This window comes from Neovison vison, chromosome 5 (genome assembly GCF_020171115.1).
Source record: "Neovison vison isolate M4711 chromosome 5, ASM_NN_V1, whole genome shotgun sequence".
Classification (NCBI taxonomy): Eukaryota; Metazoa; Chordata; class Mammalia; order Carnivora; family Mustelidae; genus Neogale; species Neogale vison.
Genome location: NC_058095.1, coordinates 114,662,728 through 114,686,697, shown reverse-complemented (window position 1 = coordinate 114,686,697; position 23,970 = coordinate 114,662,728). Strand labels below are relative to the sequence as shown.

The window sequence follows — 23,970 nt, the reverse complement described above, 5'->3', positions numbered from 1 at the left end:
TGGTTAAAATCTATTTATACCAAGGCCAGAAAGCATTGACACAATAATAACTTAGGGAGTAATTTATTAAATACATTTGATATTATAAATTACTAAAAATTGTGTTTGAACTTATAAAAACAAATACATAGGAAGAGACACATAATAGTAGTATTTAAAAGAGAAGATTTACTAATGAATATAGTCATTATGGTTACCTTCTGTTTGAGAAAATAGCATTTGTATCATCTCTGCTAATAATTTTATTTTTAGATCTTCAAAGACTGGCAATGGATGGAGAATCTCCACATACAAAGAACTCATGGTCAAATGATTTTCAAAAATCGTTAACACCATAACCTTTTCCAAAAGAAACCTTATGTGGAATTCTAACATATAAACAGATAAAAGGGGCATTTTACCATTATACATTTATTTTATAGGTTCAAATATATAACAAACTTGATAGGAGGCCAAGATGATAAAAATAAAAATATTGTGATGACCAGGAAAATTTGAAATCAGGGTACACCAATGATACCTTCAGTCTAATATAAGCCTCAAATCCATAAAAATAGGTCAATCTTTTTATTATTGAAAATTTCAAACAAAAATCAAAATTATGGAACATAGTATAATGAATTCTCACATATCCACTCTCAGCATTAACCATTATCAACACAAGGTTGATCTTCTTTCATTCCTACTCCAATTACTGCCCCCAAGGTCTCCTCACACACACCCCCTTACCCACTCCCCAGATTATTTTGAAGCAATCTATTTCACCTCTAAATATTTTAGCGTATGTATGGTATGTTACTGTCATACCTAAGAATATTAACAATTCCTTAATATCATCTAAAGTGCTACCTAAGACTCAAATGTAGTTTATAAATTCTTCTTTCCCTTTTTTCCCCTCTGTAGTTTCTGAAAAGCACAACATTCTACCCTCTCTTACTCTGAATTTAGGAGGGCTCCAAGGGTTCTTTGCTTTCTTATGTCATTGCTCAAACAAGGATGGAAGAGATAAATAAAGGCTCAGGTTGGAAAATAAGAAAGGGGAGGGAGAAGAAATATGCAAATAGCAAATCTGGTTTTCAAGATATAGCTTGTTTCCTAGACCCCTTCAGTACCAGTTCTATTCTCTAGGAAGGAAGGAGCCTGTCTGTATTTTGCCATCAGCTATCTTCAAGTCCAAGCCCAAGAGAATGGAAACACTAGAAGAAAGAAATAATTCTTTCTTCTAAAGATCTAAGATCTGCTTCTCTAGTTTCAATTTCTTCTCTTTAGTCATCAGACCACCCTGATGACTAAAACCAGGAATAAATACCCCTTCACTGGAGACCCCCATTTCCAATCTACAGAGACAGTGTAGCCTTACGCTAAGGTATCAGAAAGTTAACAACAGAATATACCACAAAAAACCCAAGAGCTACACAGCAGATATATGCACAGAGATGATCATTCTGTTACATAAAACATGGAACTCACTGTCAGTAATGAATGGAAACCTCTCAACCTGAGTAATGTAATTCCCTAACTGGTAGGGAAAAATCTGGTAAGTCTAGATTTATCAGAAAAGCTTTCATTGGGTTCCTCTGAACAAAAATGTGAATATAGGAGAACATAATTTGTAAAAAAACAGAGAACAATATAGAAACTAAGAGTTGTCTGTCAATGTTATCAGTGGAGACTCAGCCACTTGGTGTATGATCTTAAGCAAGTCATTTCATTTAACCTAATTTTTTTCTTTTTCTGTTGTGAGAATTAAATGAGACAATGAAATTTTAAAAATCTGCCTTAAAAAAATAAAATCTACTATGTTAATATGATGCCCTAAGAAGACAATGCCATTTGGTGGTATTCTTGCTCAAAATGCATTATCGCAGTACAATCATGAGAAAACATCACACAAATAAAATTGAGGGACATACCACAATGTTTTTGTTGTTGTTTTGTTTTGTTTTTAATTTTTATTTTTTTATAAACATATAATGTATTATTAGCCCCAGGGGTACAGGTCTGTGATTCGCCAGGTTTACACACTTCACAGCACTCACCATAGCACATACCCTCCGTACTACAATGTTTGACCAGCACTCCTCAAAAGTGTCAAGGTTACTGAGAGACAAAGAAAGACAGAGGAACTGTTATAGACTGGAAGAGACTAAGAAGAAATAACTAAATGTAATATTATAGATAGGATACTGAAATAGAAAAAGGTCATTAGTTTGAAATGGTTGGCAAACAAAGTGTAGGGTTAGTTATTAACACTGTGACTAAGGTTAATTTCCTACTCTTTTTTTACATTTAAGAATAAATATTCAGGGGCACCTAAGTGGCTCAGTTGGTTAAACATCTGCCTTCAGCTTGGGTAGTGATCCCAAGCTGGGATCAAGCCCCATGCCAGGCTCCCTGCTCAGTGGGGGGTGACTGCTTCTCCCTCTCACCCCTGTTCCTGCTCTCTTTTGCTCGCTCTCTCAAATTAAAAAAAATATTCAAATAACCTTTGTTTCCAATAATTCATTTTCTTAAATGCCTCTACCTCTTCTGGCCCATATAAATAAATGTAAGTGTATAAAAATACAAATGTGTGTACCAAATTCTAAAAGGGATGAAAACAGCATTACCACTACCTCACACTTACACTACGAACTTTTCATGTTTCAAATATGCTACTAGTTCTGACTGAACTGGAAGAGAAATCTTCTTTAAACCCTAGTACTTGATCCTACATTTGGGTCATGGCCTCCTATTTTGCTTCCCGTGACAGCAGGAAAAGAAGAACATTCCTATCTTTTCCCCTACGAACAACTTCTCATTGTTATCAAGAATACAGAGCTTGGCATAGAAGCAGCATTCAGTGACTACCTGACAAGTTCAGTTGGTCTGGTCTTTCTCACAGACCTCTAGTCTGTCACATTCATCTCAATATATCTAGGAAAGAAGGAAGGGGAGGAAACACAGATAGATGTGGAAGAAAACAGAGTTTCCTTCTCCCTGCTCCAGCCTCTGTAGGTAATGGAGTTAACTTGACACCAAGTTAGGGACTTCTTACACCCCAAAAAACACAGGGCAAGGAAACTGCCCCAAACTACGCCTAGATAAAGTGCTGGAGGCACACACACCTGTAAGCGTGATGTCATCGTCCTCATCATCTATGATCTCTTCTTCAGCGACATCCAGGGAGCTCTCAGTAATCATGTCATTGGGCTCTTCCACACAGGCTAGACCCGCGTAACCATTGAGAATGTCAGCACCAGGAACATGTTCCACAATTACAGCAGGAAAAATAGCTGGGTCACCAAGCTGGCAGGGGTGAGGGAGAAAAAGGATTAACAAGGTGTTTGTTTTTGTTAAATACAACCAAAAAATATTTTATATTGGACATCACGTAAGTTTTTCTATCATCAGCTACTTAAATCTTGACACTCCTTCTGGGCTCCAGATTTATTATCAATCTTGGGTCTTAACAACCAAGTTTTCATTGGAAAATCCTATAAAAGCATATTTTTAAGGCACATTAAATAAAAAAACCTCTAATATCATTAATTCATAAAAAGTGGCATACAGATGGAATGTACAATTAAATAAAATCTCAACAAAAGTTTGACAGGGAAAAAACACAGAAGTTTAATAAATATTATGTTGTCATTGGCACACAGGTTGTATCTAATCCTAGCTTTTAACTCAAATGGGAAAATTAACTTTCATTTTCTATCTAGTCAGAAGATCGTGAAATTTTTGATCATGTCTATCACTATCCTTCTATATTATTATTTCTATTTTTTCTGATTTGATAGCAGCAGACACTCCTCCTTTAACCCTAAATAATTCAGTGTATACCTTCTAAACACATGAATATTACCTTATATACAGAGTACAATTAAATGTTTGTAGCACTACACACTGAGATTAAATACTACTTCTTCTTTTGTTTGTTTATTTTAGAAGTATTTGTTTTAAGCAAGTGCATATCAACTATAAGTGATTTAACAACTAAATCTTGAGATAATCTTGATACAACAATTGAATCTTGAATAAATGTTACTTCTATTCTAAAAATTTAACTACTTCAACTAAACATTAAGATATCACAGGTGCTAAACATACTATCTATGTCTTCAAGAATGCTGCTCTGAAATTTATAGTTAATAACCCTAGAACATATTTGGATCATTTTGTTTCAAAATGTTTCTTCCTATTTCAGAAAAGAGGAAGTTAGAAATAACTGACTCTCCAAATTTTAAGTTTTAAAACAGAAAGTAGGAGGCTCACACAGTGTGCTGTAAAACACACACACACACACACACACACACACAAACACACACACGAGAGGAAGTCTATAAAATGGCCAAAGCAAAGCATAGTCACTGGGCTTTCCTTTTCTCTTCTTTAAGAGGCGAATGCTACACATGCAATCCTACCTAGCATGAACACATGGCTTGTTGAAACACTACTTCTCTTGTAAAAACTCAAGGTTAAGCTGAAGGTTAGCTCAAGGTTAAGCCTCCTCCTCTAAGGAGGCTGAGACCAGAAAATGACTTAATTTTCACATGATTTCATTTTTATGCTGCAACAACTCTATGTACCAGGTAAAAATAGGGCTTATCCCCTCCATCCATTGACAGAGGAAGAATTAGATTAAGAAATCTACCCAAGGTCACCCACGAAGTCAGAGACAGAGGCATGTCAAAGCAATTCCCAGGGGCAGTCCTCACCCAAATGAAACCAAATCTATTTGGCTCCTGAAACTGGGGGCAGTGAGTGTTAAGAGTATGGGTATTAGAAGGGGTATCTCCAAAATTTTATTTAAATCCACATAGTTCTCGAGTCTCAAATAACTACATATATTTGTTACTACTTTCTTCCTTGTTCAATTCTACTTGCCAATAAGTGAACTGGAGGAAATGGTTACTGTACTCTCCAGAATTTAAAGGTCCCAGGAACATGCTATTTTAACAGTAATCAATGCTGTTTCTCCAAAAGTGCCCCTCCCCAGAGACAACACCTGCTACCAGTTTCTTTGTTCCTTAACAGAGACAGTCTATATATAATGAAGCCTACTTCAATTTACCTTAAATAATACTTTTAATTTCACTTCAAAGATTTTAGTAACTTTTAAACTGTTTAAGAAAAATGTTGAGTGCAACCGTAGAGCAGGAAATTTAGTTTTCTTTGAAGCAAAAAATGCTTTAGAATGAAAAGAAACACATGGTTCTGTGATTTAGAAGATAGCAACATGTAAAAAAGAAAGACTGTGTCAGAGAAAGACAACTATCATATGATCTCCCTGATATGAGGAAGTGGAGATGCAATGTGTGGGGTTTGAGGTGTAAGAAAAGAATAAATGGAACAAGATGGGATCAAGAGGGAGACAAACCATAAGAGACTCTTAATGTCACAAAACAAACTGAGGGGTGCAGGGGGGTGGGTAGGGGAGTAGGGAGAGGGTGGTGGGGTTATGGACATTGGGGAGGGTATGTGCTATGGTGAGTGCTATGAAGTGTGTAAACCTGGTGATTCACAGACTTGTACTCCTGGGGCTAATAATACATTATAAGTTTATAAAAAATTTTTTTTAAATTAAAAAAAAAAAAGAAAGATTGTGAACCATGAGTCCTAGGGTATTCTCTAATCCTACTGTCATTTTACTAACTTTATTTACGTATTTATAAAGATTTTATCTATTTATTTGAGAAAGAGAGAGAACACAGCGGGAGAGGGAGCAGATTCCCTGGTGAGCAGGGAGCTGGATGAGGGACTCGATCCCAGGACCCTGGAATCATGACCTGAGCGAAAGGTAGACACTTAACCGACTTAACAGGCTCCCCCATCTTCCTCACTTTAAATGAAAGAAGAGCATTAGCTGATCCTTAGGGCATTTTCAGGTTTTGTTTTGTTAAAATGTCTTAAGGCATGGATGCTAAAACTAAGGATATAATGTTGCTATAGAAGAGATTTATTCTATGGACTAAATGGGGGAAGGGGGTAGCATGCACAGGGGCCACCTACCTATTACCTCTGCTAGAGCTATTGACTAACATCTACTAGCACCTAACTTGCACTGCTCATTGCTTTATATGAATAACTACCTTATTTAATCATCTCAAGATCCTGTAAGGGAGATACACTGGGTTGTCTGTCTTCTGCATGGGAAAAAACAAGCTCAAGGGGAAGGGAAATAATTTGCCACAAGTCATGTCACTCGTAAGGGGTAGAACCTTAACTGAAATGGACTCCAAGGTCTATGTTCTTTGCGTGCACGCTGTTATGGTCAGCAGTGAACATGGTGCCATTGCTTTACTGGCATATTTACTTGGCTCTGCAGCCAAATGCTCTACCACTAAGCTATAACCCCTTACTTGGCTCTGTTTAAAAAAACCAGAAAAGGTAAGGAGCTGTGTTGTGTTTATGGTATGACCTTCTATATCATTTACAGGGCTTCTCCAATCTGAGTCTATTATGAACTTGGCCATGGGACTTCCCAGGATCACTCCCAACTTAGCCATGCTGTCTTTCTCTAAGGTACTCACTCCTTTCACAAAAAGCACGGACTATTCTCTATTCCACGGAAATGGAGATGTATATTCAAAGCTGTTCATTTCCAACTTCTCCAGGGTGCTATTAAATCATACAACAAAGAGACCAACTCTAAAATCTGTATATAGAAAATACATCTAGGAAACACCTTTCAGGTATGGAAAGAATCTCCCCCTCTCTTAACATAAATGAAAGGAAAATACACACTCCAGAAACTCTGCTCCTGGTCTAGGCTAGTGATAAATTCCTGCCTTTTATACTGATTGACTAGCAACTAACTGGCTCAAGTGTGAGTTACTAGGAACCTAAAACTTTTATAACCACATAGTCTAAAATTCCTGACCAAGAAATGGTTCCTAACCTTTTAAATGAAAGCATGGCAAAATTTCAAATGTTAAATTTTCCTAGATTTACCTTATAAAAATGAATAAAATATTGGGACCTGTATTGGTTCATTAGGGCTGCTGTAACAAAATACCATGGATTGGGCAGCTCAAAACAACAGGAATTTGTTGTCTTTCCATTCTAGAGGCTGGAAATCTGAAATTGAGGTGTTGGCAGGGTTGTTCCTTCGGAGGGCTCTAAGGGAGAGATCTGTTCCAGGCCTCTCTCCTTGGCTTATAAATGACAGTCTTCATGTTCACATGATGCTCTCCCCTGTATGTATCTGGGTCCAAATTTTCTCTTCTCAAAAGGACTCTGATCATATTGGATTAGGGGCCTATGCTACTCCAGTATAACCTCACCTTAACTAATTACATCTGTAGCAACCCTGTCTCCAAATAAAGTCACATTTTGAGATATTAGACGCTAGCATTTCAACACATGAATTTGGGGAGGTGGGGTGCAGAGAGCAATTCAATCCATAACAGCATCCAATTTAATTTAGCTTTAAGTCTATCATTTGATGGTTGGCTCCCTCTACCCAAACAACTTTGCAAACTTGTGGCAATTAAGATGATATATTCTTGTAACTATTTCTAAATTGAAGCTAGATATTATTCTTTAAGTATCTTTGTTGAAGACCACCAAATCTTATCCACCTCACATCTGTTACCTTTTACAAAATGAAAGAGTTGACACTTGGTTGATATCCTAAAAAAATACTATGTCTCATTTGGTCAGTTACTTAAAAAAATAAAAACAAAAAACAAAAAAACTCAAATATCTCCAAAACCTCTCTTTGCTTAAATAATAATCTCTTCAGGATCTTTTAGCTGAATCAGGGAACCCCAGTTAACTCTACCGATGGTTATCAATGCTGACTATATACTGGGAAACACCTAAAAATATCAACACTTGACCCTACATGGGATCAAACAAGTCAGAATATCTGGGGATATGACCAGGGCATGTTATTAAAGTTCCCTGGGTGGTTCTAACATGGAAGCAGGGTTTAGAAACACTACTCTAAAGAATTACAAAATTCACAACTACATTCCCTTAACTGAGTTAACTTGATTCACGCCAATGTCTGAAATACTAGTAATCCAAAAAAAAACAAAGTTACTTTATTATGACATCTTTTGCCACTTTGGAGACCATTTTTCCAGTTGTTTTTGTAAAAGAAACAAAATAAATCCCAAAATGATGGGTGGGAAGAGAGATGGAAGACTTCTTGGGATCACAATCTGTCAAAGACCAGAGTTTTCAAAGCTTCAGTTTCTATAAGCCAATTAAACTGTAGTGATAAGCTTACAAGTATTGTGTAAGTTTACAGAGGGTCTTAACGACTCCAGAGGGGAAAATACATAACAGTTTTCCTTTTTATTAATTTCAGGTAAATTTAACACATGTGTTGAAGGCAAAACTTTATTTTTTTTTTCTTATTTTAGCAGCTATACTAAAAATCAAACCAAGTTCTAGTAGGAAAGAGTTCCCCAAATTTCAACACTGTCGACTATATAGTTGCCATTTGTTGTGGTTGATGACATATGTGGCAATGCCACCAAGTTCAAAAGAGAAGGAAAGTGACCAATCTGTAAACAGCAATGTATGTTGCTACCCTCACTAGGCTTGCTTTTTTCCTCAGTATACAACAATTCATGGCCCTAAGAGCATATTCAAGAAAGTATGGACCATTATTTCAACTATATTTAACAAGTCTTTGGTCATAAAAACAAACAAACAAAAAAACCCAAAAGAACTTGCAAATAAGTTGTTTACCAAGGTTCCCTGACACCAGAGCTCAATCTGGTAACATGGTTGTTGTGAAACATCCTGCCAAGATTCCCTCGGAAACAGACTAAAATGAAATAGCTATCAAAAGTTTTCCTAAGAGAAAGACGAGTTTAAAACAGTCTTCAAACACTTCCCCATGCAGACACTCGTTGTTGTTTTTTTTGTTTGTTTGTTTTTGTTTTTGTTTTTAGGATAGGTGCAAAATGAGCACATTTTCAAGTATTTCCACTATCACTTTGCCACAAGACAAGGCAACAGCGAGGGTGGGGTGGGGCATCCCTCTTCCCACGATCTTCGGGAGCTTCCCCACCCAAAGGCCACTCCAAGAAACACACACACTAAACACAATTCACTTGCTATGAAAATGCATCTTTGAGACCAATGCCTGTGCCTTCTCTTCTGATCAGAATGCTGATCAAAAGTGCTGCTTTCTTTGAAAGTATTTCCTTCACCTTTGATTGAAAAAATAAAAACACAAAACCAAAACCCAACACCTCCGTCTATCAGGACACGATCAGACAATATTTGCCAAGCAGCAAATGCACTAAAAATATAGATGGCAACAAGAGGGCGTCACAGTAATTGCACAAGCTCTAGAGTTAGGACCGCCCTTATTGACAGCTAGCCGAACTGTGCCTGGGGTGTTTGAGCTCCAGCAAAATCTACAGCCTCTCTGGGCTTTTGTGTTCATGTCTATCTAAAATGAGGGTAACTTCTAGGGTAGTAAGAATTCAATGACATGATATGTAATAGAGCACTTATTCTACTGCATGGCATATAGTAACCATTCAATAAAACAATTTGACAATTAAGTGCCTCAAAAGTTGACTTAGATGGAAATACACACTTAAAATTTGGCTTCCTACTTACATACATGTATCAAACCATCACATTGTATACTTAACATTACATACAAATTACATCTCAATAAAGCTGGGGGGAGGGAAGCATATATTAATCCTACATTGATAGGCACGGTTTTTTTGTTTTTATTTTGTTGTTAATTAGAAAGTCCTTCCAGGGGCGCCTGGGTGGCTCAGTGGGTTAAGCCGCTGCCTTCGGCTCAGGTCATGATCTCAGGGTCCTGGGATTGAGTCCCGCATCGGGCTCTCTGCTCAGCAGGGAGCCTGCTTCTCTCTTCTCTCTCTCTCTCTCTCTCTCTCTCTGCCTGCCTCTCCATCTACTTGTGATTTCTCTCTGTCAAATAAATAAATAAAATCTTTAAAAAAAAAAAAAAAAAAGAAAGTCCTTCCAGAAAAGTGGGGAACACAGTCCAGCCATCTAGTCTCTGCTACAACCATCCGCTTGAATGAAAAGCTGAAACATACATGTTCAACTCTGTGACAATTTATCAAACTGTATGCTTATGATTTGTGATAAATATTTGTGTACGTATGCAACGTTTCAATAAAAAAGTCTAAAAAGCAAAAGAGGTCCATCTGATGGGAGAAATGAAACTTGAAAAGGTCTCTAGTTCTCTCAGCTCTGAGCTTTGTTCTGAGGCAGAGGTAAGCAGCAGCAGTCCTGGAAATGCGTCTAATACCATGAATCGATTAATACATGAACACATTTGTATTCCAAGAGTATAAAACATTACTATCCCCTTTCCATAGAGTTCCCCTACCTAAATACTACCATATTATCAATTTTAAAACTACATTTTGAATGATATCCGGATGTGATGGATTACATAAAATAAGCCAGGACTGTGCAATGATCTCTGAGGCTCAGCAGAGTTTTGGTGAAGGCTTCTTCACAGACAAATTCACCGCATCCTTAAAAAAAATCTGTCATTAGGGACGCCTGGGTGGCTCAGTTGGTTAAGCAGCTGCCTTCGGCTCAGGTCATGGTCCCAGGGTCCTGGGATCGAGTCCCGCATCGGGCTCCTTGCTCAGCAGGGAGCCTGCTTCCCCCTCTGCCTCTGCCTGCCATTCTGTCTGCCTGTGCTCTCTCTCTCTCCCTCTCTCTCTCTGATAAATAAATAAAATCTTTAAAAAAAAAAATCTGTCATTAAAACAGCTTCATTATCTGCAAATGAAAATACTTCTGTTGACTGACTCAAGCTCTCTTTACACAAGCTTATCCATCTTTATTTTAAAAGAAAATGAAAAGGAGCTTTAGCAAACAAGCGGAAAGGTCTACGTAGCTGTAGTATGTACTGCCCAGCACGCCTGTCTAACCTCTCAAACACAGGTTTCCTTTGGCCAAAAGTGTAGTGCCTGAATCTAGTTTTTAAACCTTTTAATATGTAAATGTATTTGGGAGAAAGGGAAAATCCTACTTATGTATAATAGCTACAAACTACGATTAAGTTAATATTCTTCCAGATTCACTTTTCCTCCCAGGTTCTCTCCCTCTCTTGCATGTCCCCCAAGCAACATGGACAAGAGCTTGGGCTTTCTCAAATCAAAGACTCCACTCTGGTACAGGTGCTGTCACCATCTACAGCAGTGTTTCTGGGAACTCTTCATCTCCTCGTTCAGCCTCTCAGAGGTTCCTCCTTACAAAGGCTCTCCTTATTCATAAAACGAGGGTAACAAGAGTTGCCACACAGTACAGGGTTCTGGAGAAGATCGAAAGGAAACATGCAAGAGCACTTTGTGAAGACTGTGTACCCTGGGCAGCTGTCCTAACTTGGGTTCGAATAATAAATACTCTCCTCCTTTCTTCTAGAAATTCTAAAAGGTCTGCTCATTTTGTGTCTACACATCTTCTAGAGAAAATATTCTGCACTAGTCAGAATGACTAAAAATAATTCGAAAGAAACCACAAGGAGTAAAACATTTTTAAGTTAACTGCACCCCAGTGTAACACACTTAAACCAAAACCAGCTGAAAAGTTGATCACTTAAAACAGGCTCTTTAAATGTTAAAGGAAAAATATATGTATTTTTGAAAGAAAATCTAGAGAAACAGAGGTTTATTGATCTTGACTTTCTAGTCTGCAGAATCACTTGTTTTTCTTTTATAAATTACAGGTAAAATGTTTTAGTGGATGCTCAGAGTCTCATAGCAAGAAAATCTCAAGATGGCTTTCTATAGACACCACTGTGGGGCCTGCCTCCTCCCAAGTATGTAAAGAAAAGTGTAATTATCAAGCCAGAGAAAAAGAAGGAACCTCACAAACAGAGATAATTCTCATCTTTGGATAAACTTCTATGAATTTTTTTTTTAAACCAACATCATGCAATTTAATAAAATCAATTAAAAAAAAAAAGAAATAAAATGCATATTGCCCACAGGGTCTGGCAAAGGTAAGAGAGGATAAATATTAGCTCTCATATTTAAACAAAATATCCATTTTGGGATTAACCTATTATTAATGTGTGTGCACACCTTCTGCCAGGTTTTGGTATCAGTGATATGTTGACTTTGTAAAAATGAATTAGGAAACTCCCCTCTCTGAACTGAAGCTGTTTAAATGATTCATTAAAGTTTAAAATAACACCCATGAAACTCTTAGGTCCTACCAGTTTTATGCATGTGGAGATTATTCATGGCAATCTCCTCAGTTTTCTTACTAGTGCATTTTCGCTTTAACCAAAACACCAGATATTCATTACTACTATTCTAAAAATTTATAAGTACTTCAATGTGCTAGCTCAAGTGATACACCAAATCCCCATAGAGTTCTGCAATTATCTTTTTTTAAATGTTTTCACTGTTCCAAGATTCATTGTTTCTGCACCACACCCAGTGCTCCATGTGATATATGCTCTCCTTAATACCCACTGCCAGGCTCACCTAACCCCCACCACGCTCTCTTCCCAACCCCTCCCAGTTTGCTTCTCAGAGTCCAATCTCTCATGCAATTATCTCTTAACAGAAATATAAACAAACCAACCAAGTACTGTCAAAATTAATGAGTACAGAAATGAAGAGCTAGGAACAGAAATTATCCACTGATACTCTCAAACAATGTTATCAAATCAGAATTGGGATCCAAATATCTTTAGTGACTAGGGTAGGCTATTTTGAACAGTACCCTGGGTGCCTTTGCAACTCTGCCCTAGGAACTGATTACAAGATTCTAAAATAGTTATTTTAGCTATCCTGGAATAAATGAGATAATATTCTACAACAGGAAATGGGAAGAAGAGTACTTCCATCACAGAATGATTTGTGGGAATCAAAGCGTATGTGGAAAAGACACCATCAACTGTAAAGGGCTCTATGAAAGGTTATGAAATATTTTTATACTTCACTCATGACTAGAGCAGGCAATGTATTCTTTGCATGGAGCTTAACTTACAAAGCAGCATCTGGGCACAACATTGAAATATAAACTTTTATCAGTCCCCTTACTTCCCAGTGGCTCTCCTTCTTCAATACCCCAGGTTTTTTAATGGGTTGTATATTTTTTATAAGCATCATGATGTAGATAAATTTTATGTTATAGCCAGCGGCTTTAGTGTATAAGAGAAAATGGATTCAGATCTCTGGAAATTAACAGTTTGCAAAGTATTTTCTTAACTGGATTTTAAAAACTCACCATAGTGCTGTTTAAAGTGTTGTCCCCCAGTCTCTGTCTATAAGAGTTCAATAAAATGATCAATAAAATTGAAATAACATAGGTATTCCTAACATGGTGGTGGGTGTGAGGCAGTGACTATGTTAAGTACTTTATGTGGCTTATCCCAGTCAGTCCCTATAGCACTGTACTGTTTAACTGACACAGGAAGAGGCAGAGCTGAAACGTGAACCCAGACAATCGGACTCCCAACTCCACAAGATTAATCACTTGGATAGACTACAGGAGTACAGAATCCTATAGATAAATTATGGTCATAATAAAAGTTTCATCTCAGTTATAAAGCTTGGAGATATACATAAATATATATATGAAGTTTATTTCTGTTGGCCACAGCTGAGTTGAGTGTTTCAGAAGAAGCCTAGCTTCTCTCTTGCACAGCACCATGACACATAGAAAGGTCTAAGTAAAATGGTCTGTTCCCCAGAATTCCCCCAGATAATGTTTAAAATTCCACTGTAAATCCCTATGGAGTTGATTTGGCTAAATCTAATCCCAGTTTAGGTCTTTCATGACTATTGGCCGCCTTTAGTCTTTATCCAGATTTTTCTTTTTCCAGCCAGGATAAATTATGACTTGGCCATGCAACTCAAAGAGTACAACAGTCACTGAAAACAATCTTGATTTTCTTATTAGAGCACTCACTTTTAAGTTTAATACATTGATGGGTTAAGAGGGTATGTGTGAGAGTGTGTGTGTGTGGTTAAGTGTGAACAGAATCAGTTATGAGGTTAAAAAAGTATAGTAAATTTTAACCAGGTTTAAATATTCAGTTACAAATCAACTAAATAACAACAAAGCAGTCACTACCAGATTGATGTTTTAAATATGCAGAATTTATACAACAAAATATTTAAGTAAAATCATAATTAAAGAGGCAATTCCTACTTCTAAAAGATGGACTGTGATAAGAATCTTCTATAAATATGTAAGAATCATAGAATAAAATGAGGCAGACATTCCTGAACATAGACAGTTTAGCTACAACAAAGCCTTTTCCAGAATGGAAAAGTTACACTAACCAATCATAGGCAATATCAGAAATTAGAGTCACTCCAAAAAAAACTGAACTCCAGGTCAAACTGTGTCAAAACAAATTTAACATGTTATAATGGAAAGGAGAGTGCTTCCCCAGAATTAATCTGCTGGATTTTCAAAAACCTCAGTGACAAGCTTATTGGCTTATTCTAAAACCAAGCCAGAATAAGAAAAATAAGAAAATATTTTTTAAAAAAAAAAAAGGCTGAATGAATTTGTCTAACTAGTATTCAAATTATAAAAACTGGCTTCATTACCTGATTTATGCCACACAATTGAGTAATATAGAGTACACAGTGGTACACTACAAACTTTAGCACCTTTTCTTTAATTCAGATCATTAATAACGGCAACTGTCACATTTATTGACCACTTCCTTTGTGCTAAACTCTTGTCAAATGCCTTACATAAACATTGAATGTTTGTAACTTTGGAAAGTAATTCTTTTATATTTTGGTGAAGGAAATCAAAGCTCAGTGAAATTTTAAAATTTGTCTGAAGTCACACATTTAGTAAGTGGTGGCTCCCGGTTCCTGAGCTGATACTCTTTAATGCCACATGTCACACACTCTAAATTGACAAGAAATACCAATTTCCAGAATTGAGTATGATGCTGAAGTTGTAGGCAGTTGATCTGAATGCACACAAATCAATCACTTTTTAATAAACCATCTCCCAGGTAAATCTTCAAAACCCAATTGTTTCTGCATGTGCTTACATGCTGGGGCAGGAAAGAAGGGAGGAGCTACCAGTACCAGGAGGAAATTTCCATTCCAGGTAAATGGAAGTTTTTCCTAAATCCTCTTGTTTTTACTTTCCCCATATCAGGAAATAAAGTGGAATGACAGAAGTGCACGTACAAAAACATAAATTATAAAAATTTTTAAATTGTCACCTAAAATATCACCTTTTAGAACAGAAAAATGCTGCTTCCCTCACTCCAGTCCCTACCCTACAACTCCAGGCTGACTTCCCTGTTCCTGACTCACACGCTCAGGGCTCTTTTTCTCAATGTCTCATTAGGTGGGAAGAGATGAAACAGATAACCTCACAAATGTATTACCAATCATTACACTGTAATTCTTCCCAAAAAAGAACTGCCTTAATATTGAGAATTTTGGTTACTGTGTCAAAAAGAAGAAGAAGAAGAAGAAAAAGAAGAAGAAAGAAAACTCTGCCTATATTCTAACTTATTTAACATTATGAACATTATTTGAAGATTATTTGAAGATTTATGAACATTATTGAAGATATCACGTTGTTAAATTCCCACTCTAACAAACCAGTAACAGTTTTCTTTTTACTTTAGTAAACCAAAGGACATTATCTTCACCGTTATTCTTGAGAGAGTGTTGAAGGGGAGTCTGGCTTAGGAGGTAAAAAAAAAAGGCCAGTAACCTAATAACACTATCTGTTCATATAATGACTTACCCTTCCTTTACATGTTATGTGTTAAGTAAAACAGAAAGGAAGCAAAAAGTTTCAAGAGCATGTGGCTGACCTGGGCTACATCACTGAGGTACTAATTTTCTTATCCACCCAGCAAGGTTGCTTTAGGTGACTGAGTACTTTCTGGGAGAACAGAGATGGTCAATTCCATACCTGACAAAAAACTGACCAACACAAGCTTCGTTAAAAAAACAATATTCCTTTGAAAAATATACAGAATGGATAAATACAATGTAGTACACCCAGACAATGGAATATTATTCAGTAATAAAAAGAATGAATTACAGATACATGCTACAAATGATGAACCTTGAAAACTTTCCGTTTAAGTAAAGGACGTCAGCCTCTCGGAAGAGACCATATACTGCATGATTCAATGTATACAAAATGTCCCAGAACAGGCAAATCCACAGAGACAAAAAGGAAAGTAGTTGTTGCCAAGGTGTGGAAATTGGGGAGAAGAGGGTACTGCTAATGGGTACAGGTTTCTTTTTGGGATAACAAAAAACGTTCCAATACTGATAATGGTGATGGGTGCACAACTCTGTTTATATACTAAAAATCACTGGATTGCAGTCTAAATAGTGGACTTAAATGTACGTAAATTATATCTCAATAAAGCTTTTTTTTTAAAGGTATATACAGGCATAACAGGGCATAAAGACTGTCAATTTGTAATTATATGAACGAATTAACTAAAATGTATAACATTTTCTTTTTGCTAAAAATAACAACTGCAAAGAATAATAATTCTCCCACATTTAAGACCACTCTTTTACCACTTGCATGCATTGGTAGCTGGCATTATTCAAATACATTCGTTGAAGGCACAAGGTGGGGGACAGTTCCCAGTTTCTCACATACAAGCCAGTTGCTTTCCTGTTCTAAGCCTCACCTGACTCTTGTGTGTAATGTAGGAATTAAAGTACCTGGTTCCTAAGATTGTTTGAAGAATTAATAGCGTAATCCTTATAAAGCTCATAGCACAGTGCACAGAACAAAATGCTCAGTAAACACTAGTTACTAAAACTTATCACTGAATGTTTCTGGAACTCTTCTGGTCTATGCCCTACCTTCTGCAATGACTTATCCAATATTCACCTTTTCTTTTTTTACTTCTAAACTTTTAATTGGGCTTCTGCTCCTCAAAGGGCACCCTGCTTTTACTGCCTCTACACTTCAGAACTTTGGTGTCATTGGTCTCAGATACTACTCTGTCTCCATAATCCTGTGGCCTGTGGTCTTCTGGACAGTCTGCAAAAAGTTGCTGCTGTCCAGGGCATCACCCCTCTTCCAGCAGGTGACATGTGGAGATCTCAGCTTCCAACCTGACTGAATATTAAGAAAGGCCTTGTGCTCCATCTGCCTCGTGTAAGGGGCCTCCACCTCCCTTAGGCTGTTCTTCAAGCTGGCTTTCAGGTTTTTCACCTAGTCCAGGTGGATCTCCAAGGACTGGGCCATGTATCTCAGCTCCATGAGGGCCATCTCAGCTGCTCCTATTTCAGCGGTCTGTGAGGGGACCACTGTGGTGCTTTCCTCAATCTGCTGGGACCAATACATGTTCAGCTTCTCTCAGTTCTTCTGAGCCAGCTTATCATACCTGGCCCGGATGTCCACCATGATCTTTCCTAGGTCCTGAGACTTGGGGGCATCCAACTCCATGGTCAACCCAGAGCTGGCAAATGGTTTTGTAGACTCTTTACTTCCTCTTCATGGTTCCTATTCATGAAGAGCAGCTCTCTTGAAGGTTCTCATGAAGAGAACATCGATCTCTGTCTCCAGCTGCAGCCGAGTGACAATGGTGTCATCAATGACCTTGTGGAGCCTGTGGAGAGAATGCTCCACGGACTGGCACGTAGCCAGTTCCATCTCATACTTGACTCCAAGTTTATCAGCAGCAAGATGAGCACTGCCAATCTGCAGAATAGCGAGGGTATTGTCCACAGATTTCACAAAGACCTGGGTCCTCAGCTCTTAGATGGTCTTAAAGTAATGCCCCCAGTCTCTGATCTGGGATCCCTTCTTCTTCAGGTAGTCCCAGATTTTGAACTCCAGTCTCTGATTATCAGCCTGCAGGCTCCTTATCCCCCCCAGGGAGGAGGTCAGGTGGTTATTCAGGTCTTCCATGGTCCCCTTTTCACCCTGGATGCCCCTATGCCTGCCAGACCCCCAGCCATCCTAATGGCCAGCCTCTAGATCCCCAGATACCCTGTTAATGGACACAGAGATCCAGGGGCCTGAGTCCCCAGGCACCTGCATAGACACTGGCAGCTGCACTGCTGACTGGTGGGACCCAGTGGTTGGGCAACTACACAGAGCTTAGGGGCCAATAGTTGGAGGAGAGAGTGTAATGGGTAATAAAGTTCATGCTGTTCAGGGACAAAGACAAGAGGCCGGGACTCAGGCTCAGGCCACTCATCTATATTCATTTTAAAGATGCTGTCATGGGGCCAGGTGTCAAGGTGAAGGAGACTTAAAGAAAAACTGTAAAAGAGAATAATAGTAATTTCTTCCTCCTTCATAACAACCATCAGCTTCCTTACTGCCAATAGTTGGCAGCAAGATAAGCCAGGCCAAAGACTAGATTATAGGCAGGGTTGTCAGTCACAAAAGCTGAAGAGGCCTCAGGCCTTCTTTTTTTTTTTTTTTTTTAAGATTTCATTTATTTGTCAGGGAGAGAAAGAGTACATGTACAAGAATGGTTGGCAGAGGGAGAAGCAGGCTCCCTGCTGAGCAAGGAGCCCAATGTAGGACTCAATCCCAGGACTCAAGGATCACAACCTGAGCCAAAAACAGACGCTTAATGACTGAGCCACTGAGGCATCCCAGCCTCAGGCCTATTCAAAGTCAGACTTTTGCCAGGGCACCCAGATAACTCAATAAAGCATCCAACTCTTGACTGCAGCTCAAGTCATGATACGGTTGTCAGGCCCAATGCTTGGCGTGCAGCCTGCTTAAGATTCTTTCTCTCTCTTCTTCTGCCCTTGCCCCCCACCCACCCATCCCACCCCTGGTCTCTCATTCTCTCAAAACAAACAAACAAAACAAAAAACCTCCACAAAAAACTAAAGTCAGACTTTACCCAAATACAAGTAGGTCTGTACTGTGGGCTCAATGGCATAACCCCTTTGATGAAGCTTCCAAATGTACACAATCAAAACAAACAACCTCTATATATTAGTCTTCCAGAAGGCCAAACTTTTAATGGATCTGATAAGTTTGATCTGCCAAGATTAAAAAAGAAGGCAATAGGAACAGGTAGATTGGCCCATATAGCCACAAATTCTATGTAAATAACAGAATTCCCTATGTCCACATACAGGTTACCATCATTATTCCAACTTCCCGTCCTGAACAAGTTATACACAAAACATTTCAACTCATTCCTTCTATTCTAATTTTAAGGTACCACTTAAGTCCCTTGCCTAAGAGAATTGCTAAAAAATGGCCCGTAGGTGTGATCTATATTCTTACATGCATTTTCTCAATCTACAAAATACAACCTCATGAGACAACCATGTCAAAACTCCCTCTGCAACTTGAAGGAATCTCTTGAGAAAAAGAAAAACTCTATGTGGATATTTACTTATTTATAATTTCAATGATTTTTTTAAAAAACATTTTATTTATCAGACAGAAAGAGAGGGTGCATGTGCATTAGAGAGGGCGAGCATGAGCATGGGGAGCAGGAGAGGGAGAAGCAGGCTCCCTGCTGAGCAAGGAGCCTGACACAGAGCCCAATCCCAAGACCCTAGGATCATGACCAAAGCTGAAGGCAGGCACTTCACCGACTGAATCAGCCAGGCGTCCCTCAATGGTAATTTCTGAAAGTTATCTGAGGTGGTACAATACCGCAGTTCTAAATACATAACAGAAAAAAGACTCCATTAAAATTTCTTTCTGGTCTTAGAATTATGGTGATATGGTCGTACTGCCCATGTACTAAGTGAGAACGTGGACAAACACGTCCCAGAAAATCATATACTGTAGTCGAGAGGGTTTGGGGCAGAACATTACCTCTCATTCAAATGTCTTCTGATGTGATAAGGGCCATAACCGAGCATATATATATCCCACGTTGTTTTATCAACAGGATTAACAAAGTCTGTAAGAAGACTCAACCAATAAAGGTATTACAATGTTAAATGCTTTGGAAGATATTAAGGGGAGGGGGAAAAGTAATCCTTTTCTTCATTTATCCAGGAAAATCATTAATGTATGTATGAAAAATTAATGTGGCAAATGTATGACAGTGACAATAAGTGATGAAATAACAGGATAAACTTTGTTAATTCTTGAAGTAATGATTTTAGGATAAATTCCTGGAATTAGGGACACCTGGGTGGCTCAGTTGGTTAAGTGTCTGCCTTCGGTTCGGGTCATGATCCTGGGATTCTGGGATGGAGTCCCACATCGGGCTCCTTGCTCAGAGAGAGCCTCTCTCCTCCTCTGACCCTCCCCCTGCTCATGCTCATGTGTGCTTGGGCATGTATGTGCTCTCTCTCTCTCTGACAAAGAAATAAAATAAATAAAATCTTTCAAAAGAAAGAAAAAGAAGGAAACAAACAAAAAAATTCCTGAATTAGTAGGTCTGGTCCTAAGCTCTTGAAAGAGATTAGAACTTATATAGGAAACAGGTATGAATGTGGGAGACCAAGCAGGAAGGCACTAGGGAAAATTAATGTAGGCTGGCAAAACTAATGTAGTACAAGAAAAAAAAGAGCATGAAACAGTCACACTATGAAAAGCTTCTAACCATAAGTTAAGGTGGTTAGATTGACTATATAGTCAAGAAAAATCCATCAGAAGTTCTGGTACATTCTACTGTTTCAGACACTTCTGCCCCTTCAATCTGTCAGATAAACTGAGCCTTCCTGCAAAATGCAGTTCTTTTTTTTTTTTTTTAAAGATTTTATTTATTTATTTGACAGACGGAGATCACAAGTAGGCAGAGAGGCAGGCAGGCGGGCGGGCAGGCGGGCAGGCGGGCAGGCGGGCAGGCTCCCTGCTGAGCAGAGAGCCTGATGCAGGGGTCGATCCCAGGACCCTGAGATCATGACCCGAGCTGAAGGCAGAGGCTTTAACCCACTGAGCCACCCAGGAGCCCCTATACCTGCAAAATGCAGTTCTAATGTAACTTCCTCACTGAAGCTTTCCCAAAGTTAGAACGCCGTGATTCTCAAACACTGTATGACAATTACTGGTTGTCTTATTAAAAAGCCAGCAAAGCACTGTTTATCCTTTAGCCTCTAGGAATCAACAGTCAGAGCAAACTAATTTATACCCTAAGGAATGTCATAAGACCACCATCTTATATTGATAGGATTCTATAAAAATATTTGTTTTACTTTCCCATGCTTGTCACCAAGCTTCTCCCTAGTGAGCTAAGTCTGTTAAGCATAAATAACTATGATTTGCTAGGTTCTACTTTTAGAACCAACAACTGAAAAACCATATAACATAATATGTCAAAATTACAAAATGCATTAAACTCCCAGTTGTTTTTCATTAAATTAACTTCTGGGCTATATGAGCACATAGTCATGTTTCCTTCTCTTTACAAACTTGTCTCCACAGCCTTCAGATTTCTTCTTCTTATTCTCACTCATTCCCCAGGCAAACATACCTGTTTAATACGGTCAAACCAATGCACCTTCAAATAAAAGTACCTACTGCAATTCAATACTGACGGTGTTGCTCTCCCACAGAAGAACGTCATTGTCAGCTACAAATATTCCCAGTTTTGAACAGACATCAAGGGTAGACTTTTAAAAGTGGCTTGTAAGCTCCAATAATGGTGTTTCCTTTCCAACACTACCATCCTCCCACACCCATCTTTGCCCAAAGGAGTTCTTCCAGCAATTTTGAAAAGAGTACAAATCGATACAAGGGAAGACAATCAAGGCGGTGGCAACCAGACCTTAATGGTGTCAGTTTCTTTAGATGACGTTTATAACCACAGACCGTAACTCAAAACAGGAAATGTATTCTAATCTGGTGTCTTCAGTGATTTGGTAAAGAACCAACCAAACCAATACAGAATCATAAAACAGAATTATTTTTTTACAAGATTTATTTATTTATTGAGAGAGAGGGATAAAGAGAGGGAGCATGTGTGTACCAGTGAAAGGAGGAGCAGAGAGAGAGGGAGTTAAGCGTGGAGGCTGACATGGGGCTAGATGCCAAGACCCTGAGATTATGACCCGAGTCAAAATTAAGAGTTGGTTGCTCAACTGACTGAGCCACCCAGGTGCCCCCAACAGAATGATTTCAAATGACACAAGTATTTTTTAAATTTGAAAAGTTAAAATCCCAAAAGTTTTATGTAACTTAAGAAGCTGATTCTAAAATTCATTCAAAACACTATACTAATTTTTTAATGCAGAGGAGAGAGGATAGCTTATCAGATGTCAAATCTATAAAGTGATACTATTGAAAGCAACGTGATAGTAGCATAAGAAAAACAAGTTAAATGGAATAAAATACACTAGCAAGTTCAAAACTAAAGTACATGTGGTAATTTAGTATAACAGAGATGGCAGTCTTAAGTGTGAAAATCATAAAATACTCCACAAATCATGAAGAGCCAACATCCCCATTGGTGGAAGAAGGCAGTTATCAGATCCCTATACTTCACATTTTATAAAAATATATTCCATATATACTGAGGAGTTAAACGCATAAACCAGAAGAAAATATAAAAATAATATTAGTGTGAGGGAAGCTTTCCTAAGCAGAAACAAACAAAAAAGGAAATACTGGTAGATTTTATGACATATATAATTAAAATGCTAAAGGGTACAAGATATCATATTGTTAAAAGAGGATACCAGATAGGGAAAACATATCTGCACTCTGTGTCACAAAGAAAGCTAACCATTAACCATACAATGAATGAGTTAGAAGACAATGCATTATTCATAAAATATAAAGAATTACTGGGCAAAAGAAGATTAAGAAGTAATTCAAAGGAAATTCAAATGAACAGTAAATAAAGAACAACCCAACAATCTCATTGCTAGCAATCAAGGAAATGCCAATTAAAATAGTAGAATATCATTTTCACCCAAAAGACTTACCAAAAGCGGAAAAAAAAGGTTTTGTTAGTGACACTTTGGGACATATACTGTTAGTGGTAGTAGAAACAGATACGGACTTTTTGAAGAACGATTTGGTAGTATTTTATGCTCAGTACACACTGAGTAAACTCAGTAAATCTACTTTTAGAAATCTTAATGAAATAATCATACAAGTGTACAAAGATACACGTGTGTGTGTACAATAACGAAACAAGAGTACTCAGGCATAGTTCTAAGAACTTTATATAGATCAACTCACCTAATTCTCACAATACAGGGTCTGGTATTATCATTCCCATCTTGCAGATAAGGAAACCAAGGCAGAGAGTGGTTAAGTAATCTGTCCAAAGTCACAGAGGTAATAAGCAACACAAGGAGTGAAACCTAGATGCTCTGACTCCAGCATCTGAGCTCTTAACTACTATAGGTCTCCTGCCTCCCATATGAGGACGTCCACTGCTATCTTGGTTAAAAGAGCAAAATACTGATAAGTCTGTCTTGTCCAAGATTGAAGACTGGTAAACTAATAACGATCAGCCATTATGTATAAAAAATAAATGATGCAGAGCCAACACACACACACACACACACACACACACACATATATTTACAACACGGTAAGTGAAAATAAGTCACAATAAAGGTTTAGCATACTTTCATTTGTATCTTAAAAACAACCTCTTTATGTAGGTTTGTATGTACATACAGTGTTCTTTTTTGGGGGTCTTTGTCTAAAAAGTTAACATCAGATGTTAATAATGGTGTCTTTTGGGGAGAAATGGATTAGGAAGGAAGGGTAAAAACATATTGTTATATTAGGCGCCTTCTTTTGCAATTGGCATGTTATTACTTTTAGATCAAAAAAAATCTAACTGGGGGCCTGAGCCCGTTAAGCCTCTGCATTCGGCTCAGGTCACGATTCCGGAGTCCTGGGATGGAGCAAGGAATCTGCCTCTCCCTCTGCCTCTCCCCCGGCTCCTTCTCTTTCTCTCAAAATAAATAAATAAGTCTTAAAACAACAACCAATCTAACAAGCAAACCAGGAAGTAGAACCATGATGCTAATAGGAAGACTGACGCGACTGGACCTGCCCCACATGATCAGTGAAGTTTGCTGCGCTCATGGCCATAGGCTGGACAACGCTAAACCTGCCGAGTTGTGACACGGATTA

General features: G+C 38.1%; 1 protein-coding gene across 3 annotated transcripts in view; it reads right to left on the bottom strand.

Moving 5' to 3' along the window:
- Positions 1 to 23,970, bottom strand: part of ELF1 (E74 like ETS transcription factor 1) — a 110,455-nt gene that overhangs the window by 22,374 nt on the left and 64,111 nt on the right. For all 3 annotated transcript variants that reach the window (XM_044249831.1, XM_044249830.1, XM_044249829.1), the window contains one exon: positions 3,108 to 3,288. In XM_044249831.1, the coding sequence (XP_044105766.1) occupies positions 3,108 to 3,288 (181 nt within the window). The remainder of the gene's footprint in view (positions 1 to 3,107; positions 3,289 to 23,970) is intronic.